General features: G+C 35.3%; 1 protein-coding gene across 1 annotated transcript in view; it reads right to left on the bottom strand.

Annotated features, from left to right (window-relative positions):
* The window catches only part of ush (Zinc finger protein ush), a 98,646-nt gene that overhangs the window by 7,635 nt on the left and 63,602 nt on the right, over positions 1-27,409 (bottom strand). The window contains exons 2-4 of the mRNA XM_090158824.1: positions 4,803-5,026; positions 2,869-2,989; positions 1,417-1,959 (exon numbers count right to left, since the gene is read on the bottom strand). Coding sequence (XP_090014950.1) covers positions 1,417-1,959; positions 2,869-2,989; positions 4,803-5,026 — 888 coding nt within the window. The remainder of the gene's footprint in view (positions 1-1,416; positions 1,960-2,868; positions 2,990-4,802; positions 5,027-27,409) is intronic.

Genomic DNA, 27,409 nt, shown 5'->3' with positions numbered 1-27,409 from the left:
TAGTTCGCTTCCCTTAATCGGTGTATAGGCCTGCAACTATGACTACTCTCATTGGAAAGTGGCGTAGCCAGGATCTTAAGATGGTTAGGGGGTTTGGGGGGCGGATACAATTTATTTAAAAAATTTAATATAGTATTTAATTTAATTAATTGAATTAATTGAAGTAATTAAATTAATTAAATTACAAATATTTAATATAGTATTTAATTGAATTAATCAAATTAAATTATATATTAAATATTTTTTATTTATTTAATTAATTAAACTAATTCAATAAAATACTTAATTAAATATTTTTATTTTTTTAATTAATTTAATTAAATACTATATTAAATATTTTAATTTAATTAATTTATTTAATTAGTTAAATTAATTAAATTATATAATATAATATAATATAATATAATATAATATAATATAATATAATATAATATAATATAATATAATATAATATAATACAATATATTAAATATTTTTATTTATTTATTTAATTTATTAAATTAATTCAATTAAATACTTTATTAAATATTTAATTTAATTAATTTAATCTAAAATATTTAATAAATTATTTAACTGAATTAATTGAATTAATAAAATAAATGAAATTCAAAAATATTTAATATAGTATTTAACTGAATTAATAAAATAAATTAAATTCAAAAATATTTAATATAGTATTTAACTGAATTAATAAAATAAATTAAAATAAAAATATTTAATATAGTATTTAACTGAATTAATAAAATAAATTAAATTCAAAAATATTTAATATAGTATTTAACTGAATTAATTGAATTAATTAAATAAATTAATTAATTAAATAAAATGAAATAAAATAAAATAAATTAAAAATATATTAAATTAATTAAATAAAACGAAATGAAATGAAATGAAATAAATTAAATTAAAAATATATTAAATCAATTAATGAAATGAAATAAATTAAATTAAATTAAAAATATATTAAATTATCTAATAAAATTAAATGTATAAAATTAATTCATTAATGAAATAAAATAAACTATAGCCCTTACTTTCCATTTCATATGGGGCCCAAAAACCAATTTTAAGGGGCCCCTGAAACGCCCCCTTAAAAGAATTTCTGAGGCCCCAAGCGAAATCATTTTCTTTCTGTAAAATTTGAAAAAGTCTAAAAGTAACTTTTGAGGAAAAAATATCGTGCTCCATCTGTGAAAATCCTAACACTGACACTGAAATGGGAGAAAATCATAACCACTTGTTTTGCGGGAAATCCCCATTGTAAGGCCTTTAAATTCTGGATATTTTTAAAACAGCATTATTTAAACGGGCAAAAAAAACACCTGACTTGAGATATCATAGTTGGGAACCAATTAAATTTTAAAATTCCTTTCTAATTACGTTTGAAAAGAGGGTGTTATTGCGTGTCAAACTCACCGGTCGGAACTGCGGGCTGGAAGCCGTAGGGCGGAAAAGCGGGCAGCCCACTTCCAGGCGCTGGCGCCACATCGGGAAAACAGTCTTCGCTGATGCCGGTAGTTTTAATAAATTCGGGGGCGGCGATGGCCCCCTGGAGGGAGGCGTTTGAAGTTTGAGGAAGGGGCGGTGGAGTGGCGGCGGACGAGGTGTTGCCGGGCCCCGGGCTGAGTGCCTCCCGCTTGACCTTTCTCGTCACGTTCTCGGTGACATCCCCGTTGACTAGAAGCTTATCGGAAAAGGGCATTCGAGAGCGGAAGGCCGTGTCAGCCTCTTCGTCCTCCCGCGCTTCCCTCTTGGCCGGCACCCCTTCCCCGTTGACCAGGGATGATCCTCCGCAACTGGAAGTTCTTCTAATTTTCGATCTGCCCTCTCCGCCGCTCTCTTTATTGATGGGTTCGGACAACGACGAGGGCCCGACGAACTTTTTCTCTCCCTCGAAAGTCGTACGCAACTCGCACTCCAATTCCAAGTCATGTTTCACTCGGCACCAGATACTGTCTCCTGCAGGTGGCGACGCCAAAGAAGAGACAAGAAAACACGAGTTTTTTTTATTAGTTTCCGTTACTTTGATGGTTAAAAGTTGACGCGTTTTTTTGGGTTTTCACTAAGGTAAAAACATCACGACGCAAAAAATCCCCGTTAGGCCTAAGACAATATTTTTGCGTCGAAGCTCACCGTCGTAGCGTTTTTGTCATAGTGAAAACCAGCTTTAAGAAATGTTGGCGGAAAAATAATACTTATTATAAGTAACATCAGAAGTAAGTTATATTTATCTTACGAGATAAGTATTCATCAACCTATCGATAACGTTATTCGCAGGCTCCCGAGGGGGTAGTCACTGGGAAAAAAATTGTACACCAGATTTCTGATTTCTAAATATTTCCGATATTTCTTAAATTTCCGATATTTCTCAAATATTTCCGATATTTCTCAAATATTTCCGATATTTCTCAAATATTTCCGATATTTCTCAAATATTTCCGATATTTCTCAAATATTTCCGATATTTCTCAAATATTTCCGATATTTCTCAAATATTTCCAGTATTTCTTTGGATTTCTAGATTTCCAGAAATAATTATTTGGATTTCTCGCTATTTGTACACCATATTTCTTAAGTGGCTACCCCCTCGCAGGCTCCCACTGCATTTTCTAAAATACGTTTTGGACACAAATGCGCGGGAAATTCTTTATTATATTGCTTTGTAGAACTGTTTCATTTGCAAAATATTACATGATTAGGCGGAGTAATACAAGCGGTAAGTTTTGGACCGCGATTTGGCCGGAAATTCACCTCCATGAAAACCAGCTTCGATTCAGAGAAGGTACATATTTCAATAAAATGACTTAAATGGATACTTCTCTTAAGATATATATTATATACTTCTGGTAACATAATTAATTTTTTTACCGTGAGTATAAATGCAAAAATTGGCACTAGTAGAATTAGAGGAACTTTTGGTCAGTTTGAGCCACCGGCATCTGGGGTCAGTCAGCAGGATTTGGACGTCGTGTCCCTTTGCGTCTTTAGTCTGGAATATTTATATTTCGTTAGATATTATTAAAGCTTAAACAATTAAACGAATGGATCCGAATCATAAACCAAAAAATCACATTGTCCCAATTGCATTCGGTTGCCAGCGCTCCTACCGTAAACCGTCAGATGCCTAGCTAAAGATCTTAGGCCTATCGTTTTTGCTTAAAATATGGCGTTTTCATATTTGGGTAGAAACATTAGTCATATAATAACAATATAAGTATGATATTTAAAAAAATTTATTTAATGATAAGGCACGATACTTCGTGAAGTATCGTGTCTTATCATTAAATAATTTTTTTTAAATATCTTAAAAATAACCATGACTAAAAGTCTTAAAATTAATAAATATAAGTATGACATTTCCTATTGTTTTAATGCTAATTTTCTTACCCAACTTTTTTCGACATTGACACTCTCGTCCAGCTCCGATCTGGACTGAGTAGTATATTATCGTCCTTGGTAGTAGAATATTTTGACATATTTAGAAACTAAGGGGCTTCAATAGCTCTGAAAATCAGTTCGGTGATGGGCCGAAACCGATATCGCGATTTTCCTGATTAATCGGTTCGCGTCTAAATTACCGATGTACCAGATTAATCGGATCGCGTCTAAATTACCGATTTTCCCAATTAAACGCTCGCGTCTAAATACCGATTTTCCCGATTAATCACTCGCGTCTAAATTACCGATTTTCCCAATTAATCGCTCGCTTCTAAATTACCGATTTACCCGATTAATCGCTCGCGTCTAAATTACCGATTTTCTCGATTAATCGGCTAGCGTCTAAATTACCTATTTTACTCGATACCAATTTTAAAAATACCAATACCGTTTTTTTTTCCAATTTTTTCGCGATATTTTTAAACCGATTTTCTCAATAACCAGGCAGATGGCGCCACTTACCTTAACCTTTAGCTCTGAAAATTCGGCTACCGTAGGTCCGCGTTCATTTCACGTGTTTATCCCATACGTCGCGTAAGCTATGACTCCTCGAAAGAAAGCTAAGATATCGGTATCAGTAATAATCGGTTACACATCGGTATTGATTTCCCGAACCTCCAATATCGGTTAAGTAATCGGTAAGGGTAACAATTTCTCAAACCTCCAATATCGGTGAAATAATCGGTATCGGTAACGATTTCCCGAACATTCAATATCGGTGAAATAATCGGTATCGGTAATGATTTCCCGAACATTCAATATCGGTGAAATAATCGGTATCGGCAACGATTTCCCGAACCTCCAAAATCGGTGAAATAATCGGTATCGATAACGATTTCTCGAACATTCAATATCGGTGAAATAATCGGTATCGGTAACGATTTCCCGAACCTTGAATATCGGTGAAATAATCTGTATCGGTAACGATTTCCCGAACCTCCAAAATCGGTGAAATAATCGGTATCGATAACGATTTCTCGAACATTCAATATCGGTGAAATAATCGGTATCGGTAACGATTTCCCGAACCTCGAATATCGGTGAAATAATCTGTATCGGTAACGATTTCCCGAACCTCGGATATCGGTCAAGTAATCGGTATCGGTAACGATTTCCCGAACCTCGAATATCAGTGAAATAATCTGAATCGGTAACGATTTTCCGAACCGCGAATATCGGTGAAATAATCGGTATCGGTTAAGTAATCGGTAAATTCTCAAAATCGGTTAGATATCGGAATCGATAAAATTACGATATCGGCCAACACCAACAATCGTAAGTGCCCCTAATCTAGATTCAGGTCCATTGATTTTTATTTGTCCAAGATTTTAAGTCCTAAATTAGCGACATAATAGTGAACGTACTTGAATATGGTCCCCCGTCTCGTCGCTGCCTCTTCCGAGTAGTCGCGCTTCGTACGGCCCGAATTGTTCCCCCTCTTTGAGCTTGCGGGCCGCCTGCACCGTGAAGTCCGGCCCAGACGAGCCATTGTCTTCGCTCTCCGAAGTCGGCTCTCCCAAGGACAGGACATGGCGCGGCAAACGCAGTTGTTCGGCTAATTCCTCCAACTCCTCATCCTCGGCTTTTCCTGCCATAAGAAAAAAACACGCGAAACTTTAGAGATCATCCACCGTTGAATACGAAATTTTATACAAAATATTTTTACATATTTCCAAATTGTATTAGACCACCCATAATTTTTACCTCTCCGAGGGGACTTTGTACCCTAGGAGGGGTTATACAACCACCGTGTCTGTCTGTCAGTATGTCTGTCTGTCAGGCCTGCGTTCGCATTTTCGGGGCAAAGGGTAATCACTGCGTACCCAGTTTCTTAGAATCAGGGAAAAGGTTTTTCCAAAAGCGCTCTATTTTGTCATTGGGTGTAGTATAATTTTTTAATCGGCTGGGATTCGAACCCGAGCCCTTTTGCACGACAGGTGAGCGTTCTACCGCAGAACCACGGATACAGTTACGCTTCACTGAAAATTAAAAACTCTTCCGAGGAGAGGTATATTTTGGCTTGCCAACTTGTTTTTGCCACATTTGGGATGAAATGGTTTTTTGGAAGGGGTGTATTAGGGGGCCAACCGAAAGGCGCCTTTTTGTCTTGAGAAACGTATGATTTTCCGGAGGTCTAACTTTTCCAAATTTAAAGATTGGGTTTAAAGACACGACAGTAATGAAAGCTTAGAGGGATGGCCCCGTAGTTCCAGAACGCCCCCACCTCGCTAAAATGACATTTGAAATTGAATTTTAGCGTGTCGTTTGTTGGTGTTTCCCGAGAAAATTTAATTAAATGGCCCAGTGAATTTTCCTCTCGTAGAACTTCTCAGCTTCCAGGATTTTTACCCATCTCGCTTTGTTTGATCTTCACGCTAGATCTGTTGCTAGATTAAAATCTACCGGAGAAATACCGAGATAAATAAAATAGTACTTCGGTTTTTGCGGAAGGTACCGAAGCGGATTAACTTTTCAGTTTTGACTTATCGCCTTTTGTAAGTTCGCTCGGCGAAGTTTATGATTTAAACCCATCTTGTTGTAGTGGTCGTAGGGATGTCACTAAATTTTCAACGTTATTTTTTAAAGCTTTCTTTTGACGTAAATGAACGACCACGTGAAAAATACGCAAAACAAAACTCGGTTAAAGTGAAATATTTTCCATCGTAAATATCTACGGTATTTTTTTAAGTACGTAAGAGCAGAAGTATATAAGTGAAGCTTTCTTTTGACGTAAATGTACGGCCACGTGAAAAATACACTAAACAAAACTCGATTAAAGTGAAATATTTTACATCGTAAATATCAGGGCTGTTTTATTCAATGGGCACAATGGGCACTGTGTCCAGGGCCTACGAAAGTTTAAAGAGCCTACGAAAGTTAATAATTATGAAAAAATTAAATTAATTATTTTTTCATAGAAATAGTGCCTTAAAAATTTATCGTAAGATATATTTAATATACTTCTGTTAAAAAAACTACTCATAAATGAAATACTTCATAACGACTTTTTACATAATATTATTGAAAAAAAACTGTATATAGTTGATACCCAACTTGTTTCATATCTAAATATGGAGGCGCACGAGGAAAGTCTGCGAGTACAATAACTTAATAAATAAAGTTTTGGGGGGTTTGAGCGTGCCTTAAAACAATCAAGATTCAATTTTGGAAAACTTGTATGCGTCATAAACCCGGAATGTTACAGACGACCATTTTTTCTGCGCGTATTAACTGCTAGTTTGATGGCCGTTACTATCCAGTGAACACTACTTTTCTAGGTCCGCCCCTTTTTTCCTCTCCACATTATCCCCCCTTAAGTACCGTGGCATTTACAGAATTGTTTGTTCAACGGAGGCGGAATTATCTTGGTAGACGCACCTGCGTTTTTAATTAATTAATTAAAGAAAAAAAGTCATTACTATTCACGCGTTTCATGGGGGTTTTTTTTGTCCTCTAGTGGCTATTAGTGTAAATAGCGCCATTTCGGGTTTTTTATTAACCTTAATAGCGTTTTTTGGGGGTAGGGTATGTTCTTTTAATATACGGTTACCCAGGATGATTTCACGCTCTATTATTTCCAATATCGGTAATTATAAACTTTTAATTTTGTTTATGGTTAAGTGGGGTTATAAATTACCCAAATTTATAGTTTTCAATTTTTTTCCGCACCTTATTACTATAGAATATTAATTTCCACGATATCTTTGAGGGGGCGAAAATAAATTAGCCGATGTCCAATAGGGCGATACACGTATTACGAGGGAGAAGATCCTTTCGTAGAGGTAACGCCATTAGAGGATTAATTTTAAATACCCGAAGTCTTACCAGATGGCGGCAACAGTCTCAAACGTATAAATTTAAAATTTGCAAAAAAAACGTAAAATTTCCTTACTGGCGCCATCTAGAATAAATAAGTGCGTTAAAATCGAACCTCTAATGGCGTCACTTTAAAAGTTTGTTTCTTTTTTTAAGGAGTTGGTGAATCAGTCTATAAAACTCTATATTATGGGGAAAGTTAAAATACCAATTTATTTTATCTACTAAGTAATTATTTTAAAGGTAATTAAATATAATTAGGTAGATTTCCCTGAACACCTTTTAAATTAACTTTTGACAGGTTAAGCTCCCTCTTTTAAAACGTGTTCTTCGACTTATTTTCACTTTTATCAGAAGTGAACGAATTTCCTTCGACTTATTTCACTTTTATCGGTAGTGAACGAATTTCCTTTGACTTATTTTCACTTTTATCGGAAGTGAACGAATTTCCTTCGACTTATTTTCACTTTTATCGGAAGTGAACGAATTTCCTTTGACTTATTTTCTCTTTTATGAGAAGTGAACGAATTTCCTTTGACATATTTTCGCTTTTATCAGAAGTGAACGAATTTCCTTTGACTTATTTTCACTTTTATCGGAAGTGAACTAATTTCCTTTGACTTATTTTCACTTTTGTCGGAAGTGAACGAATTTCCTTTGACTTATTTTAACTTTTATCGGAAGTGAACTAATTTCCTTTGACTTATTTTCACTTTTACTTACATTTTAGTATAAAAGTATAAAGAAATTTTCATGATATGTTTTAACTAAAAAAGGTTTCATTGCAATGTTGAAATTACAACGTTTAAAAATATCTAATTTTGAACTTCACAAAATCAAACAACTTTCAAAGTTAAATCCATAGTTTAAGCATTATTTTCTAAACTCGAAACGGGTACGGGGGCAAAAGTGTTAGTATTTCTTTTGACAAAGAAAACCCACGTATACCTGTTTGTATAGCGTATTGGAACAATCAGGATTTCGGCGCTAACAGTAAAAGATAAAACGTCACCTACAAGAGCTATAAATGCAACACAAAAATATATTGTGGACTATGAAAGCTTTTTTGTCGCGGACCAGAGGAACTGGGGGGTTAGGACCGTGTGTGCGAGGTTGTTAAATATAGCGCGGGGTGATATATGAGTCGAAATAACTGACGATGATTTTTCGGGAGGGGGCAGGGCAAAGGACCCGAGCTAGATCCATTACCTGGTGCATTCGTGCGCAATCCGCGACATCCCCGTTCTAGATAACTCCTCCGCCAAACATCGCCTTTTTTTTAATACGTGTCCCTACGAAATCCCCCCCCCCCGTTAGCCCCCACAGGACATACCCTCCTCCTCCCTATAGTAGGAAAGTTCTTTTTACCCTATACACAAAACCATATGACCAAGGCTTAATAAATCTTCCTTGACAATTTGCTGTTTTTTATCCGAAAAAAAATGTATTCGCGGTGGCTACCCGCCTAGATGTTAATTATTTGTCGTTTTATTTCGACGATTCGCCGATAGATGGGGTGATTCGTCCGCGAGGGATATATCTCGCTGTGATTCAATGAGCTTTGCGGGGATCTATAGAGAGGCAGAAAAAGCTTTTTAAAGGCGGAAATGGAAGAGCCATTACCGGAGGGAACAAAAGGGGGAGGGAGGGGGTGACCCCGGGATGGACGCTTGACCGTTCCGGGCTCTTCGGACTGATCATAATGGAAAAGACACAATCTTCGGCGTGTCCCCTTTCTTACTCTCTGCCACTATACTTCTAGGAAATGGTCTGTAGAGCTTTTCACTTTGCTCTGACCTCTTGGTCATCAACAATTGCCGCTGACCAATCGTTGACCCATCGTCTTACCCCCCTCCCCTCTCGGCCTTTTCGACCCCGTCACACTTCAACACCCCCTTTTTGTTTTAGGAACCGATAAAAATGACCCTAGAAAATAAAATTGTGAAGGGGTTTTATTTTTATCGGATTCCGTTCGTTTCGATCTCAACCCAATAAGGTAAAAGGTCAAGTTAAAATGATTTATTTTAGCGCCCATTCGTTTGATTTAATATAGTTTATTCTAGTGGGATGTAACTCCAATAAAACATATTTTTATATTTTGCCCAATTTTAATCCAACCACTTCAATTATAGCTAATTAGTGATGTTCTTTAAGTGGCAAATGATAATTACAGCTTTTTTTTCCCGGTAACTTTTTTTACCTCCTCTTATTACGCGCGAGTATAAAAAACGGCCCAAAAAGTAGTCCTCTTAAAGAGAGAAAGCGGAAAAAAGTAGTTCGCAATCAAGAGCGGAAGAAGAGCTGTTCGCCAATATCGAATAGCGAATAAGGTAGTTACTATTTTGTCCGTACCTTTACTTTATCGGTAAATTCATGAAAAGAATGTTCATTTTTTTCTCATACTTATAGATTGAATAAAAACTTCACAGACTCTCAACTTGGAGAAAAAAAAGTTCGCCTTTATTAATTCCTGTAGTTCGATATTTAAAATGAACACCGTACGCCTCTCCTCGAGTCCTTTATATAATGACTTTTTTAACGAGAGCTTCTATCTTGAAGTTTTTTTTTGGTTTTTTTACGTGTGGCGCTATCGGGCGATACGCCGTGACTAATAAAGGGAGTAAAAGAAGCTTTTTTGTGGTTTTTGTCATTCGCGGGATATTATACGGTAAATATTAAAGGGATTATATTTTACTATAAATATATTTATTTTTATTTGGCAAGAATGATGATCCTAGGGAATCATGGTCGAATTTTCTTCAGGTACGAGAAAGGGGGGAAGGAAAAACGTCACAAGTACGCCCTTCAGTTGCGTCGGAAGACGTAAGGCTTAGGGAACTAATGATATACTGGACTGACTTTATTTTTTAAGGGGGGAAAAGCTTACTGCTAGAGCATGAAGGCGATTGAAAGCAATGATAACTACCTTTCAGGGTGACCAGGGAAAGGAATTGAATATTTTATAGGAAAAATAGGAATTTTAGAGGCGAATTATAGGATAATATAGTAAATAAAATAGGCGAATTATAGGAAAATATAGAAAATAAAAAAGGCTAATTATGCTAAAATAAAGTAAATAAAGTAGGCGAATTATAGGAAAATAAAGTAAATAAAATAGGCGAATTATACGAAAATATAGTAAATAAAATAGGTGAATTATATGAAAATATAGTTAATAAAATAGGCGAATTATAGGAAAATATAGTAAATAAAATAGGCGAATTATATGAAATATAGTATATACTATAGGCGAATTATATGAAAATATAGTATATAAAATAGGCGAATTATATGAAAATATAGTACATAAAATAGGATAATTATATGAAAATATAGTAAATAAACTACGCGAATTATAGGAAAATATAGTAAATAAAATAGGCGAATTATACGAAAATGTAGGAAAAATAATAAGATAATTATAGCATATCGGTATACTTTGACTCAAATCAACTACAATATTGATAATTTTTTGTACACTACTTTCTTGCATTATTGGATAACTTAACGGATTTACGAAGCTCGTACATTTCAAGATTTGGTTAGAAAGTGGCATTGTTAGAACTAGATGTTCTATGACACGTACAAAAAAGTTCTTTCATTTTCAAAAGACCGTGAAATTATAGGAAAATATAGGAAAATAGGTGAAAATAAAGGAATTTATATAGGAAGGCATTAAATATATAGGAAAATATAGGAAGTCTGATCACCCTGACCTTTATGTAAATTTTCATGCTGATGGTCAAATGTTAGAGGCCAAACCTTAAAGCTCCTGTGCTATTAGGTAAATGTATAGGCTTTGTGCGTAGTTTTAATTTTGATCTTAACTATCGCCGCCTACCGACCGAGTTTTAAATTGAATATATGAAAGCTGTCTGCTCGATAAAAATTCTCTCTGCGCAACAGCTGAGGAAAACATAGAAGTTGAAAAGTCATCTGCTATTTCTTCACATATTTAGTTGACGGATATTAAGGCAGATGGCGCTACATTTCCTAAGCTCGAAGCCTATTTAGGGTTATTTAGAGGAAAGGCTTCTATTCCGATTGTCTATAGTCAAGAAGACCACAACCTTTCTTTTTAGACAAGCCATACTCGTCCTTAATTAGCGCGAAATTTGTCGGAGGAAAGAAGCAAAGTGTCCGAGTGAAACTTTTCAGACAATTATGAAGGTGCAGGTCCCCCCGAAATCCTATGGCTCATTGATGGAGTTAAGACGTAAAAAAATGTTCCCTCGTGGCTCTACGCAAAAGGGGTCGCTAAAGAAGGTTGGGGAGGGGTTCATTTGGGGGGCCAAAATCAATCTGTCGATCCCGGGTGCCGATAAAGACTAACGAAGTCTTCCATTGTTTTCTTAAGATAGCGCTTTATTCGAGAAGCCGCGCTGGCTTAAGAAAAAAGCGCGATAGGCCTCGGTGATGAGCTAGTACGTGACACGGGGCTCGCTTCTATCTCTCGCCTAGTGGCTCCCTCTTCATTTAGCTCCCGCGTATAAAAAATTGTTTTCCCGCCCCTCGCTGGAAGTTTCCTAAGACACCTACCTGCTAATGACCATCTTATATCACCACCTGGTGGTAGATTCCGCCACTAAAAGCGTACTGAATACGTGGGGGGCGCCCAAACTTGATGAGTCAAAGGGGTTCTATTGTTGCAAATAGCGCGCGCGTTTTTTCCCGTTTTCGCGTCTCGTACCGAGGCTTAGTCCGTTTTCGCGTCATGTACGGAGGCTTAACTATAGCTTTCTCTTCAAAGGTGCTGGTGGAGTGAAGTTTACGCGGCTTCCACGTAGGAGTCTTTAAATAAACGCTATCAGTAAAGTACAACGAGGGGCGTACTACATTTTTCGGTTATTACTTGTTAGACCCGGCGCTCAAATATATCTATTTGCCGGAGAAGATGAATCAATGAAAACACCTCTTTAGAAGGGGGACCATCTTATTAACTCGTATCTGTATTTTTTGTCTCCCTTTTCACTCCGGTGTTATTAAGATTGGCTGTGGTTCAGATGATGAGAAAAGGGTGTAGGTAGTTAGCACCTTCTTTTGGGACTACTTTTCGTCAATTTTGATAATTTGATATGAAGAATGTATAGTTGCGGTTAATAAGGACACTTTTTTATACTATGTACAGTATTTATAATATAAAATTCAGTACTGTTAGCATATTTTATATACTAAATATATATATTTTTAGTGTTGTAAGTCGGAAAATTTTCCGGAAAATGACTGAGGCCTTTTCTCCGGAAAATATTCCGTATTTTTCCGAAAAAAAAGTTTTCATTCCAGGATTAGTTTAATATATTGTTTGCAAATTTAAATACAAGCGGCATTTTCGCCTCATTTTTTCGAATCTAAAAGTAAAACTAAACCTCTAAAATAGCTTTAAACTGATTAACAATGTAACATTATTAACGTTTTGTAGTATGTTAACTGATATAAGACATTTTATATCGATAAAAAGTTAAAAACATTAAAAACCCCTAAAAAGGAATTTATGTTTCAATTTTTAATTTTTCTGATTTGCGGAAAATTTTCTGGAAATTTTTCCGCATTTTAATTTTCCGGAAAATTAAAAACACTATATATTTTTTAATTTAATTTACAAATATGGACCCTATATACCCATAATTAATTACAATTACATTGGCCTTTAAATGTTGTATAGTAAACTATTTACTGACATAAAAACATTGTCACTTTTATAATACCTTTTGTTGTAAATTTTTTCATTTATAATTTCAGCTAACTAATTTAGAAATCAAACGACTCATCTGTGATTTTTTAAATATATTTTTGCATTTTCAAGAAAAAATGTTTTTGGCATATGGCTCATATTATTGGGAATCCATCAATATAATATCTTAACTTTAAAGTAATTTTAAATTCAAATATTCATCCAGATATTTTATCCAGATTCATTTCGGAATTTTTCCATGCGAAAACAACTTCGTGGAAACCCTCAAATATAAATATTTCTCATTTCCTTCTGGAACTGCAATCACTTTCCAAAATAACGAATGGTAATATTATCAAACCAAAAATATGAAATATATTTATACAATTCAATAGCTCGACAGCGGGGTATCGAAACAGACATTTTCTAGCGCGTCCTGATAAAGGTATCTGCACCTATGGCTTCTTATCAAAGTAAAAACCGACATATAGAGAATACGGGGTAAAGGTATGAATGGAGGGGGTTGGTATAGGGGTGTCCAATCCTGACATCAACCTCCGAAAATTTGCATTTAATCTCAACAATATTCCTTTTATCCTGCTGGCTGTTTTGTTTTTATCACGGAGAGCCAACCATGCCTGTCTATCGCGACTCTCGCAAATTTCCTCTTTTTCATATATAAAAACAGATATAACCAATATAATACATGAATAGAGGACCTGATTAACGGGGGGTGTCTATCCCCCCCCTTCGCGAGTTCCTTCCCTTATTATTGCCTTATCGCACCACCAGAGGGGGTACCCGTACCGATATCCCAGACTGAGCAGATTTTTTATATTTCGCTGGTAGGTGGTAACATTGAATGATAGTGTGTGTATTGTGATAGGGCATTTTTATTGCGGACGACGAAAAAGAGGCTTGATTGTGCATTATTATTGTTTATCATGGATGTATGGTATACGCTGGCTTTGATAGCATTTGTTTTCCTACGGAGAAAAGATATGGCGTCGAGTTATCTCTGGGTATTGTTTCGTTAAATAGAGGTTAAGCTCGCGCTCCAAAACGCCTAGGGGACAACGTGAAGTGTACGCGGTTAAAGCTACGTCAGCACGTTTTCTAGTCCGTGCTTAACTCGTTCGCTGTTTGCGATACAGAACCAGAGTTTGATGTCCTCATTAAAAATGTGTCGTGTCGTACAAGTTGAAATTCGTTAGAAAAAGTTACATTCGCTAAGGCCTAGTTTTTCCCATTTTTCATGGGAAATTAAGAAACCGTTTGAATCGCAAATAACCGTCATTTGAAATCTAAAGATTCGATAAAGCTGCCAGCGATCCTATAATTTTATATAATGCCGTAATTCTGAGATAGTTCTATCTTCCTACTTTATTTCCTACTTTAAGTTTATTCTTGAGAAAGTTCAACAAAAGAACGGCTAAACCAAAAGGAAATATATTTAATTTGATATTAATTGGCTTCACAAGTCACTAGTTGACTTAGGCCTGGGTGGTTCCTTGGGTATTCGCTTAACATAGTTTTTCCACAATATTTTCAGATTCAAATTCTTTTACTTTTCCTAGTTGTTTTTTTTCAGAACAATTTATAGATTCTCCTGACTTTTTCCAGGTCAAAAATAGATAGTAAATTTTTAAGGTTATGTTTTAACTAAAAAAGGTTTTATTGGGGATGAAATAATAATAATTTAATTTGTCACTAAAATTACATTCATAACATTTTCAAGATAAATCTAAATTAGCCTGTCTTTTGGTACATTCTTTTCGACCTTTCCCTGATTTCGTGGTGTTGCCTGACCTATAGCAACCCAGTGGTGGAACCAGGATCTTAAGGGGGAAGAATACAGTAAAAGCCTCTTTTTCGTTCAAGCTAAACGTTTCTGTTTTAACAATTACATCATTGAATTATATTTTTCTTATTAGGCTGAACCTTCCTCTAGTCCTTAATAATTTTGATAATTCTAATATTAATAGTTAACAAGATATAAGGTTCTAACTAAAGGGTAGTTTGGGCGCTTGCCCAACTTTTTTAGCTCCGGGGGTCCAAATTAAAACGTAATAACTTAATTACTTTAAAATTTAAAATCGTAAAAAATATTTTAGTCACTAAACAAGAGGCTGTTCTACACTTGAATATTAATTTTATAAGTTTAAATACAAAATTAAAAGAGTTCAGATGGAATAGCGCGAAAGTAGACAATGGACATGGTAGTCTTCCCCCTTAAGAAGTGTAAACTAATAGTTTATAATATTCAAGGTGGCTGTTGATCATTTTTAAATATGTATCTGGAAAATCTGGAAATAGTTAAAAAGTGTACGTTTTAGCAAAGATAGCGTTTACCAACTTCCTGTCGAAAATCTGAAAAAATAAACTCCATAGTTACCCTGGTAACCACCAATAGATAGCGCTCTGTGGAGGCCGATTTTTCGGAGGTCACGTCCCGGAAGTGGGTAATCGCGTCGTTACAAAACCGTCAATCGGAAAGCTCCCTGAATTCGAATGTAAGGTTCGGAGTTCTAAATTATCTTTGGTTTTAGCGAGAACTGGGCGCGGGAGCATTACCTCACTGAAAGGAATTTCAATAAAGAAAACCCGATAACCCTGGAAGAAAATAAGCCGGTAACGTATCGTTTCCACGCAGAGGGCAGCACCGACCAACAAAAATGAAAGATAGAGGGAATACTGATTTGAAGATTTATCGACGGGGGAGTTGGGGGAGCTACTGATCCCCTAATTTAACGTTTTCGCCACCAGGTGAATTTGCGGATAGGGTTTTTGCGTGTTTTACTCCCCCTCCTGCCAATAAATATGGTTATGGCCACGCCCCCTTTGCATGCCCCCCTTTAAAGAAGTAATGGCGGCCAAAGGCTATTTCTGGGGATATATCGGCGGCTGGTTGGAGGGCATCTGTAAGCCAGTTTGCCTCAATTGATGTCTCCATTTCCCTCCGTGTCTCCACTGGGTATCGATCGCGCAAGGTGATTTGTCCATGAAAAATCGCCATCTTAACCTAGCCTCCATCCCATCCCCTCAAAACACTAACACACAAAAAGAGTATCATGTCAGATATTTTTTCACGCGTATTGAATATTACATTTTTCTCTAATGGAAAAATTACATTTTTTATTTGTTTCTAAGGCGATATCGGCTTTTTCTTAAGTGTAAACCGAATTATCCGATCTTATAAATTAAACTTCGTCACGGTTTGTCACCATGATTGAAATGATAACTACCCTTTATTAAGCATGATTGAAATGATAATTAAACTTTCTATGCTGGGTTAAAATGATAATTAAACTTTCTATGCTGGGTTAAAATGATAATTAAACTTTCTATTCTGGGTTAAGAACTGATGATAATTAAACTTTCTATGCTGGGTTAAAATGATAATTAAACTTTCTATGCTGGGTTAAAATGATAATTAAACTTTCTATGCTGGGTTAAAATGATAATTAAACTTTCTATGCTGGGTTAAAATAATAATCAAACTTTGTAACCATGATTGAAATTATAATTACTCTTTTTGTAAGCGTGGTTAAAATGATAATTAAATTATGTAACTATATTTTAAATGATAATTAAACTTTGTAACTATATTTTAAATGATAATTAAACTTTGTAACTATATTTTAAATGATAATTAAACTTTGTAACTATATTTGAAATGTTAATTCAACTTTGTATGATTAAAATGATAATTGAACTTTGTTACCATGATTAAAATGATAATTGAAACTATTTAACAATGATTAATATGGTAATTAAACTTTGTAACTATGATTAAAATGGTAATTAAACTATATCCATGTTTGAAATGATAATTAAACTATGTAACTATGATTTAAATTGTAATTAAACTTTGTAACTATGATTAAAATGGTAATTAAACTTTATATCCACAGAGGCGTAGCGAGGGTAGGGCAGGCGGGCATCCGGCCCGGGCGCCACTCATTAGGAGGCGCCAAAAACTGTTTGACGACCTTTTTGTCAACGGAAAACGTTGCATTTTGGGGATTTTTAATGGTAAAAGGGCGCCATTTGTGATGCCCAGGGCACCACAAACCCTCGCTACGCCACTGTATATCCATGATTGAAATGATAATTAAACTATGTAACTATGACTTAAATTGTAATTAAACTTTATAACCATAGTTAAAATTATTTAAAAGGGCAACAACGAATCTATATGGATGCCGGTAGCGTCATCACAAAACTTCGTGCGATAGGACTAGAACTTACAGTAGGTTGAATATCTAATATACTTTTACTAACCTAGGATAGGATTCCTCACATTTCTCTTAATATAAAAAAATAAATAGGAAAAACATTCATAATTATAAATTTAAACCATATCAAGCGTAAAATCTAAACATTGTCAAGGCTTAGAAAGATACGGAAATATTTCCAGCAAACCAGGATTTCGTCTAAATAAATAGCTCCTTATCTATAAACCAAAAACTTCTTAATTTTCATATACGTAGCAAAGAATAGACGACTTGACTGTGTATGCGATAAGAATTAAAACCTTTTTTTTACCAGGAATTATTTTTTCCTGAAAAATTAGATCTTAAAAACCGGTGCCTTAGGGGGGGGGGGGATAGAAAATAAATAAATAAATAAGCTAACACTTTATAAGCAACGAAATAATAAAAGAGTTCACATCCTCCCTAGAAGTGTCTTATCGGTTTCGAAGCTCCAGAAAACCTTTCGAGACTATACGAGCTTGAAGAGCGTGGATCACAGATACGAAACTGCAAAATTAGGAAGAGATGGGGAAGGGGGTGTTTGCGAAGAAAACGGGGGTCTAGTTCCTTCCTCTCTCAGTCTTTTTTAATATCTGGCGAACAAACTTAAACTATAGGCTAGATCTTATTTCCAAAAACCGCTCGCGCAGTCTGCGCGTTATAAATATATACGGGTTGCGAGTAGAAAAAAAAACGCCTTACGCTTAAGATTAAGTAGAAGGCGAAGAAAAAATTGTTCATTTACATTATCGAGGGTCTTATCGGGGTTGGAGCAGCGGACGGGCTTTCTGCGAGCCGTGATAAGTTTAACCCCCGCACTATCCCCCCCCTCTCTCATCCCGTAGCATCACCGTTTTCTACCCTTCTTACTATGAATTCGCTATCGCTTGCCTAACAATCAATTCAACCCCCGTGGGGTTTCTACCCCTAGTAACTCCCCCCCCCGCATCAAATTCCCCCGTGGAGGGTTGCCAGCCACGTTCTCACTCGTCAAAAACCCCTATCGGCCACAAAATTAAAATTTTACCCCGATATTTAAATCGGAAAGAAGTCTACTATATTATTTTTTTTTATATAAAAAAAAAACCTCATTTTTTTATATATTTTTCCCGGTGATAAGATTTTAAAATTATTTAGATTAATTCTAATTCTGATCCTTTTGTACTTTTTTCTAATTATATTAGCGATTTTCATCATATTTTCAAGTTAAAATCTAGTTTTGTAGAATTCAAACTGTATTGAGAAGATATTTACGTTCATGATTTAAAAAACACCTATTTTATAATTAATGGCTTGAAAAGTCGCTTGATGACTTAGGCCTTAGGTGGTGCCTTGGGTATTAGCCTAGCTGATTATTTCTCATTGATTTGGGTCACAATATTAAACATTTATTTATTTTACTTTTTTATTATATTATATTTTTTCTATTTATTTATTTTTTTTAAAACTTGAAGCCATAATCAATAGTACGAATCCTCATCATTTTTTAACTACTCATAAAAGTCACAAATTATCATAAAACACTTTCTGTTGGCTATTAAAAATAAGCACATAACCAACTCTAACTATTTATTTAAAAATTACATTTGAAATGAAGTTAAAAATAACTATTTAGTATTCATAACACTGTAAATAATTATCAATTAAAAATAACTATTTAGTATTCATAACACTGTAAATAATTATAAATTAAAAATAACTATTTAGTATTCATAACACTGTAAATAATTGAGAATTTATTATTTATAATTACGCAGAGGTATTCCTTGATTTGAAATGAAACTTCTATATACTGTAAATAATTATAAATTAAAAATAATAATTTAATATTAATAACACTAAGTAATCATAAATTAAATATAATTATTTTTCACACTACATGTAAACATAAATTAAATATAATTATTTAATATTAATAACACTATAAGTAATCATAAATTAAATATAATTGTTTAATATTAATAACACTTTATATATAATAATAATTTAAATATAATTATTTAATATTAATAACACTATATATACTAATAAATTAAGTATAATTATTTAATATTAATAACACTATATATAATAATAAATTAAATATAATTATTTAATATTATTAACACTATATATAATCATAAATTAAGAATTAAATTTAATAAATTAACTCGTAAAAAACGCTCAATAAACCAAACCAAAACCGTTCAAGCTAAGACGAATGAAGCTTGCTCTATTTCCCGCTACATACGTAATGGTAGGCAGACGACGCCGGGTGTTACAGTCTCTCCTATAAGGGAAGCAAAAACGTTGGGCAACGATAAGCTATCGCGGATTTTGAGTTCTTAGGCGTTCGGGAGGCCAATACGAACTCGTCCCTATTAAAGGGTCCACCGTAGAATATATCTCTCTCTTTCGGTGGTAAAAAGCGCGATCCAGCGTGCGCACTAGACTATCTCGACTCTTTTTTCGCGAGTCTTCCGCGGCCATGCATGTTAGCTCGAGATAGCGTCCTTATCAGCGGCCAGACTGCCGATAGCGGGCAAGCGGGGTGAGGGGACGTATTACTGTTATTGTTATCAGCCATCCTTAGCCCTGGCTGCCTGCCTCCTTTTGTAAACAGGGCCGGCTATCCCCGACAAAGAGTGAAGATAGAGCTCTCTCGCTCAGTTGGTAAGCGCGGATAGGGACGCAACGCCGTCGACACACGCGGCCCCACCGCGAGAAGATTTTCCAGTCACTGGGAGCAACACCATCCCACTCTCCATCCTCCGAGATCTCTTCCTTTTTAGCACTCGCCGCTTTTTCAGGGGGTATCGCTCCTTCTCCTGTCCGGTTCATCAATTGATATACCTCGTCTTGCCTTCGACTTTAAGCTCGCCTTAAGTATATACCTCCTCGGGGAGGATATACCGCCGTTTTAAACTCTCTTCGGGGTGGTTTTTGTAAGGGGTTAACGGGGGTCCACGCTTTATTTCGTATTCCGGGTGGTTTTTGGCTATGGTATACCACAGGTTACGTGGTTTTTATTCCTGTTTTTTGGTGGGGACATTATTTGTTAAATACGGCGATTACTATCTTTATTAATTATAAGTTTCACCTTGATTTAATTGTAATTAAAATTCATATATTAATAGATAGAAATTACCTGTTAATTTTTAATTGGAAATATAGTAAAATTAATTTCGTTAAAATCTTTTCCTATTATCTTCTGTATTGATATGCTGTAACTAAAAACCAAATGGATTTCAAAAACAAGTTTAAAATCTTACCTCTTTTTAATAAACTTAATTAGCTACTTATTTTTTTAATTGTGAATATAGGGACATTAATTTTTCTTACAATCTTTCCTATTGTCTTCTGTAATAATACGGTGTAACTAAAAACCAAATGGATTTCTAAAACTAAGTTTAAAATGATATACTTAATTTTTAATTGTGAATATAGTAAAATTAAGATTTTTTTACAATCTTTCGTATTGTCTTACGTAATAATATGGTGGAGCCAAATGGATTTCAAAACCCAGTTTAAAATCTTAACGCCTTTTAATAAACTTAATTATAACTACTTACTAATTGTTAATATGGTAAAATTAATTTATAATCTTACCTCGCGTATCTTTGCAATGGTATTGTCAAATTTAAAACGAATTACATTTCATATAGGAACAACTTAAAATAATTGTTATATTTTACTCATAATCATTAAAATAGTAACAATTTAACAACCAGACGAAAACCTTTTAATATTTAATCACAGGCTCTTATTTTAAAAATGATCCGCGCTAAACGTATTCGGAACAGTCACAATGGGACAGGGAGGGAGGTAAATTTTTCTGGCCAGTCGAGATAATTCCAATAGCCGTTGTGGGGTGGACAACTAATAAATTAAATCGACGAGAGAGAGACGAAGCCATACGCTTAAATAATAATAATAAATTCCTTATCCAATTTTAACACTCTCATCTATCAATCGGGAGGAACCCTTTTGGGCGATTCGCGCGGGCCAGCTCTGCTGTCAACGCGATTTTCTGCTATAATCTACAGCCCAGCCATAGAGACAAAGAATGGAAGCTCTCTCTGAGGGGGGGGCTAAGAATCAGTTCAGATATCGTCTATCCAAAAGCGGAGAGAGTGAAAGGAAGGTCCGTCGCAATTGCGCTCACAGAGAGGCCGAATAAAATTTTATCTCCCTAAAGCAGCCCCAGGGATGACACCCGTTCGTATAGACGGCGGAACACTCCCCTTCATCCGACGCGGGTGGGAGGCCCGCGCACACCTATAAGTGCCGTCGGGATGAGGATTGTTGTAGCGGGGCGGGAAGAGCGAGAGCAGTCGGATGGAGATGGGGATTTATCGGGCCGCGACCATACGCGCTAAAGACACGCGCTCACGCGGCTCAAAGATTTCCGATTTCAAAATATGGTATTACGTTTTATATACTCACGGATGACTTTCTGGGCTCTGCCATTGCCCCCCCTCTTCGCGTACCCCCCTGGTTTGGACACCCTCTCTCGCTTACACCCACCCGTCGCCGTTTTCCAGGTTTTGAATGCCAAGGGACGTTTATCAACAATGTCTAATCCAGTCGGCTTTTCGCGATTTCTCTCTTGGTCCAGCAGCCCATTTCCAGTTCCGTATTACGAGGCCAGCTTATAGAAAAGGGTTCAGATCAATTTGACTGTTTTTATCTTTCACGTTTTTGTACGATTTATATTTCTTACTGGTTGATTTTAATCTCTTAGGATCGGAATTTATTACCGGATTTCGAGGGACGATTGTTTACTGATGCGTGTTTTTATGATATTTCACGTTCAGAATTGTACTTTTGTGAAATAGAGTTCAGAATTGTACTTTTGTTATATTTTGAGTTCAGAATTGTACTTTGTTACATTTAGAATTCGGAATTGTACTTTTGTTATATTTAGAGTTCGGAATTGTACTTTTGTTATATTTAGAGTTCGGAATTGTACTTTGTTATATTCAGAGTTCAGAATTGTACTTTTGTTATATTCGGAGTTCAGAATTGTACTTTTGTTATATTCGGAGTTCAGAATTGTACTTTTGTGAAATAGAGTTCAGAATTGTACTTTTGTTATATTCAGAGTTCAGAATTGTACTTTTGTTATATTCGGAGTTCAGAATTGTACTTTTGTTATATTCGGAGTTCAGAATTGTACTTTTGTTATATTTTGAGTTCAGAATTGTATTTTGTTACATTTAGAATTCGGAATTGTACTTTTGTTATATTTAGAGCTCAGAATTGTACTTTTGTTATATTTAGAGTTCAGAATTGTACTTTGTTATATTTAGAGTTCAGAATTGTACTTTTCTTATATTTAAATCAGTTCAGAATTGTACTTTTCTTATATTTAGATCAGTTCAGAATTGTACTTTTCTTATATTTAGATCAATTCAGAATTGTAGTTTTCTTATATTTAGATCAATTCAGAATTGTACTTTTCTTATATTTAGATTTCCAGAGTTCAAAATTGTACTTTGGTGATTTATAGAGTTTAGATTTGTACTTTGGTGATTTTTAGAGTTTAAAATTGTACTTTTGTGATGTTTAGAGCTCAGAATATCATGAGTGTGATATTTAAAGCTCAGAATGTTATGAGTGTGATATTTAAAGCTCAGAATGTTATGAGTGTTATATTTAGAATTCAGAATTGTATATGTGCGAGTTGAGAATATTACGAATGTGATATTTGGAGTTCAAAATTATACGTATAGTTTCAAATAGGCGTTTCGGGTTGCTTAGCGTAACTTTAACGTATTTCGTCGCGTACTTCTTATCGTTGCATGCCAAAAATAATCACCCTTAATTACCTCAACACTAATTAACCAGAAAAACGTTTGTAACCGGCTTATTTAAATACCGATTTAGCCGCTTTAATTTCGTCGAGAAGTCGAATCCATTTATGCTAATTCGTTTCTATCGTTGCGTTCCCCATTTTTGAATAATAACTTTTTAAAACTTTTCAAACGATCAACTCTTTTGGATTTTTCATTTCCAGCCCACCCTTGACGCACCCTCTCCGTTCGAACCCAGAAGTTTCTTATTAATATTCGGGCGGTACTAGATTGTCGCCGATTCCAACCAGCAGAGGTCGCGCGCTGAAAAGAACGCGAAACCAACGCGATGTCTTCGCGTCGAAAAGCGAATCATTTCTCAACGGAGCAAAACAATGAAGAGTGTACTGGATATGGCTAATCTTTTGAGCGCCTGGGATCGGAAAAATTTAAATATCTATTGAAGGTGTAGCGATGCGGGGGACGCAAAAAGTGGGCCGCTGGTTACGAAAAATAATCGACAACAGAAGCGCGAAACATATTGGTCGGGTCAAACCGCCGAGATAAGCCTCGGCGGTTTTCTTACCGAGACGCCCTCGCGTGGATGGACACGGAACTAATGCTAGGTCTCGGTTTATCGTTTTACGGTTTTTCAGACGCCGAGGCCTAAATTGCGCCCTAACAGTCAATGGCCATCTCTTTTCCCGCGAAGACAATTCGCGGCGTCTTTGGCAAATCGACTGGCAGTCGCTTTTGGAATTTGCATATACGCGGTGCATACATTAGGCTTAGCGACAAAAAAGAGACGCGTTTCCATACAGACGAGATACAACACCCCGTTTTTCCAATTTGCTCGAGCGAAAGTTATCTGCACGCGTACAGCTCGTACCAGTAGACGACGGATAACGGGGACAAAGAAATATAAACGTATTATTTTTCTATTGTTGTTTAGGTTTATTTTTCAATGTTATTCTTATTACGCGGGGATGATATATGGGTTGCTTACGGTTTGACTAATATCGGACGATAAACGATTCAATGAAAAATAGCATAAGTCTATAATATTGTTCCATACGTTTGCCACTTTGGCCTAAGGTGGTGCCTTGGGTATTAGCCTAGCTCGGCTGTCCCATGGCAAAACCTTTTAACCACCACGATCGTAATTTTGAGATATTTGACTTTTTCAAAACCTAAGTTATAAGATTTTAACGTGGTTTTTAATGCGAAAATTATAAAACCCAAAACCATTTTTTAAGTCATAAATAGTGAAATCTTTATGACTTTTACCTGAAACTTTTACAGTACTTTTGTACATGCCTTAGTAAAACTGATGCGTAAAAATCTAATTTTTAAAAAATTTGGTGGTTATAAGGTTTTGCCATGGGGCAGCCGAGCTGAATATTTATATTTTACGTCATCACACGAAGAAAATCTCCCCCTAGCGAGGTGCTGTCAAAGGATACGTGTAACGCGTTAGCAAGCGGACGCGAAACACCCATAATGCAGTCTGTCTTGCAGTAAAACTTTTACATGTGTAGAATAGGAAGTGTCACTATTATTTTACAATATTATACACGTATGAAAATAGCCAAAAGTGGTAAATACAATCATAAGTTTATGAGTGCGCTTTGTATAAGTGTGACAGTTCCCTATCACAATGACTACAGATTTTTAATAGACAATGGACTAAGGAATAAGGTCCAATACGTGCACCATGCCTCATCGTCATAGGGCAGGCGTTTGATAATACTCTTTTATTTAAGTTGCCTATTTTTCCACTAAAGGAAACGTTTAATTTTGTATATGGCGTCAATTTTACGTCACTCCACTTATACGTATCACTAATTATTTTAAATAACACACTTATGGAATATATTTATAGACTTTTGGTTAAATTTTACGGTTTATTAAAGGGAATATAACCTCAGGTATTTGGTGTGGAACACCAACGCTTGCAGCTCTGGCCGCTCTTGCCTTTGGCTTTAAAAATGTTTGGCGCCACTGTACAGGGACATTTGAAAAATTGAAGGGGTCTTCCATAAAGATAGCTTTGCAGGTTATATTCCCTATAAGTTATATTTTGAGATCAATTAGTTCGATTCGTTGCTAGGGTTGTTAAACAGATAATTACTCTTATGTTTAAAAATACCAAAATAAATTATATAAATATTTCTATTTAGAAGAACTCGATGAAATAACCAATCTTTTAAATTTAAATAAATACCAGATATCGATAAATATATTCAAAGTTTTGTATTTTTTATATTAAATTTAAGATAATAATTTTCCCGTACTGTTTAATTTCCGATATCGCCTTGATCTAATCAAAGTTAAAATTCCATTAAAATCAATCTGAAGATCTCTTAACGAGCCCATTAGATTTTTATCATTTTCTCTTGCCTTTTTTTGGGCGGCCCCCTCGCTTCAAATCTCCGATAATAAAAGTTTCGCGAGCGATAGATCATGAAAGTGAACTTTTTCCTATCTCGCATCCTTCTCTTTCCACGATAGAAATCTTGGCATCGATTCTTATCAGAAACCCTTAACTGAAATCTCTCCGAGTTCCTCCCGAGAAAAATTTCCGTGATCAGGCTATTATGGTTAAAGAATAATGGTCTCTTTTACCGCCTCTCTCGTAAAAGCCCAGAAGATATATATAAAAAAGCTAAGAGTCCTTGATATACTTGCTAGGGATTATATAGTATAGAATGAAGAAGCCTTCCCTGTAAAGTTCTCTTACTCTCCATTCTTCTCTTCTCCTACTAGCTTCGCGCTATTATTGCAGCGAGGCTACTGTTTTACTAAGTCCTTTCCCATCGGCTCATTGGTGGAGTTATATCATAGCGTTTGCCGTCGTCAATAATACCATATGTAACATAAAAGCATTTTCGTTAATGAAACCTTGTTCACGGGATATGACGTAAATTACGTCACTTACAACTCCGTGACGAAATATGCGTCATCAACTTTTCTGATGGGAAACGGAAGTTAGTGAGAATTCCTCGCGCGTGTCTGACTTTGCTCATGTCAAGTTTAGCTCGTGCCTCGCGATCACATGATTTCATTTCCATGGTAACCTTTTCAATAGCGCAAGAAATTTAAGCATTTTTGCATTTTTGGGTCCGCTCAATGTATGTTCCGCGTGAAACAAGGTCTCATTGAATTTTGTTCAATGTAAATATTATACAGAGGCATACTTATGAGTAATTATGTTACATATGATAATACGAAGTGACTAACGCGCCAAAAGATAATTGCTTTTTAAATTTTTATTTTTATTATTTATGAGTTACAATTATTGTAATTATTATTAATAAGATCCGCTACTTCATGGTTTAAATTGTTTTTATTTTAAAAGTAATTCGGGAGCTTTCGAACCGAGGTCCTTCGTCTGACGCGTTTTACGAAGGACCAAGGTCCAAAAACTCCCGGAAAACTTTTAAAATAAAAACAGTTTAAACCATGAAGTAGCGGCAGGCCCGTACATAGGGGGGCGCCAGGGGATGCTCAGCGCCCCCAAATGAGTACTTGAGCATCCCCAATTTACTAATTTCATAGGTGGGGAGATAAAAATGACTCAAGGCATTGGCACCCCCAAAAATAATTTGAGCGCCCCCGAGTTTTGGCGGCTGTGTACGGGCCTGAGTAGCGGAGCTTTTTATTAATAATTACAATATTTAGTATTCACCATGGTAATGAAAGAAAATATTTATAGTTACAAACAGGGTTCGTACAAAATTTCCGGAATTAAATTCCCTGACATTTCCTGGTTTTCCCTGACCAAATTGCCAAATTTTCCATGACCATTTTTGTAGAATAAATGAATAGTTTGAGGTAAAAAACTTGAAAACCTTTTTCTTCAAACAGCTATTTGTCTGATTTTTTTGGGGTCATTTTAAAATTCCCTTACTTTTTGGGACCATTTTCAAATTCCTTGACTTTTCCCTGACATTTTGGAATCATTTTCAAATTCCCTGACTTTTCCAGGTTTTTCAAGTCGTGTACTAACCCTGTACAATTATATTTTATACTATTTTAGACTACTATTACGAAGAAAATATAATTTATTATTATTTTACTTATCAGAACTTAGTTACAATTATATTTTAAACGACTCACATAAGATAACTTGTGTGTGGGTTTTTGGTTTAATATATAAATGGTATCTATAAACAAAACTAAAAGATATTATAAAACATGAAATAGGGTTTATTTTCTAACGTCATGTGTTAATCTGTTACATAATTATGTACCCTGCAAGAACGCGTGGTTACGAGCTTAGCAAAATTGGTATTGATGAATGATGAATTTATGATACGCCATATTGGCCATTATTTATGAATATTTAGGTAAATTTTTAACTAGTCAAATTGACTAGTGAGCCCCAGATTTCGATTAATTTTTGTAGTCAGAGTATTTATTTTAGTAGTCAAATGCCGTGACTAGTGCCTTAT

This window comes from Leiobunum rupestre, chromosome 9, assembly GCF_980474605.1.
Source record: "Leiobunum rupestre chromosome 9, qqLeiRupe1.1.hap1, whole genome shotgun sequence".
In the NCBI taxonomy this organism is placed as follows: Eukaryota; Metazoa; Arthropoda; class Arachnida; order Opiliones; family Sclerosomatidae; genus Leiobunum; species Leiobunum rupestre.
This window is presented reverse-complemented; position numbering and strand designations above follow the sequence as displayed.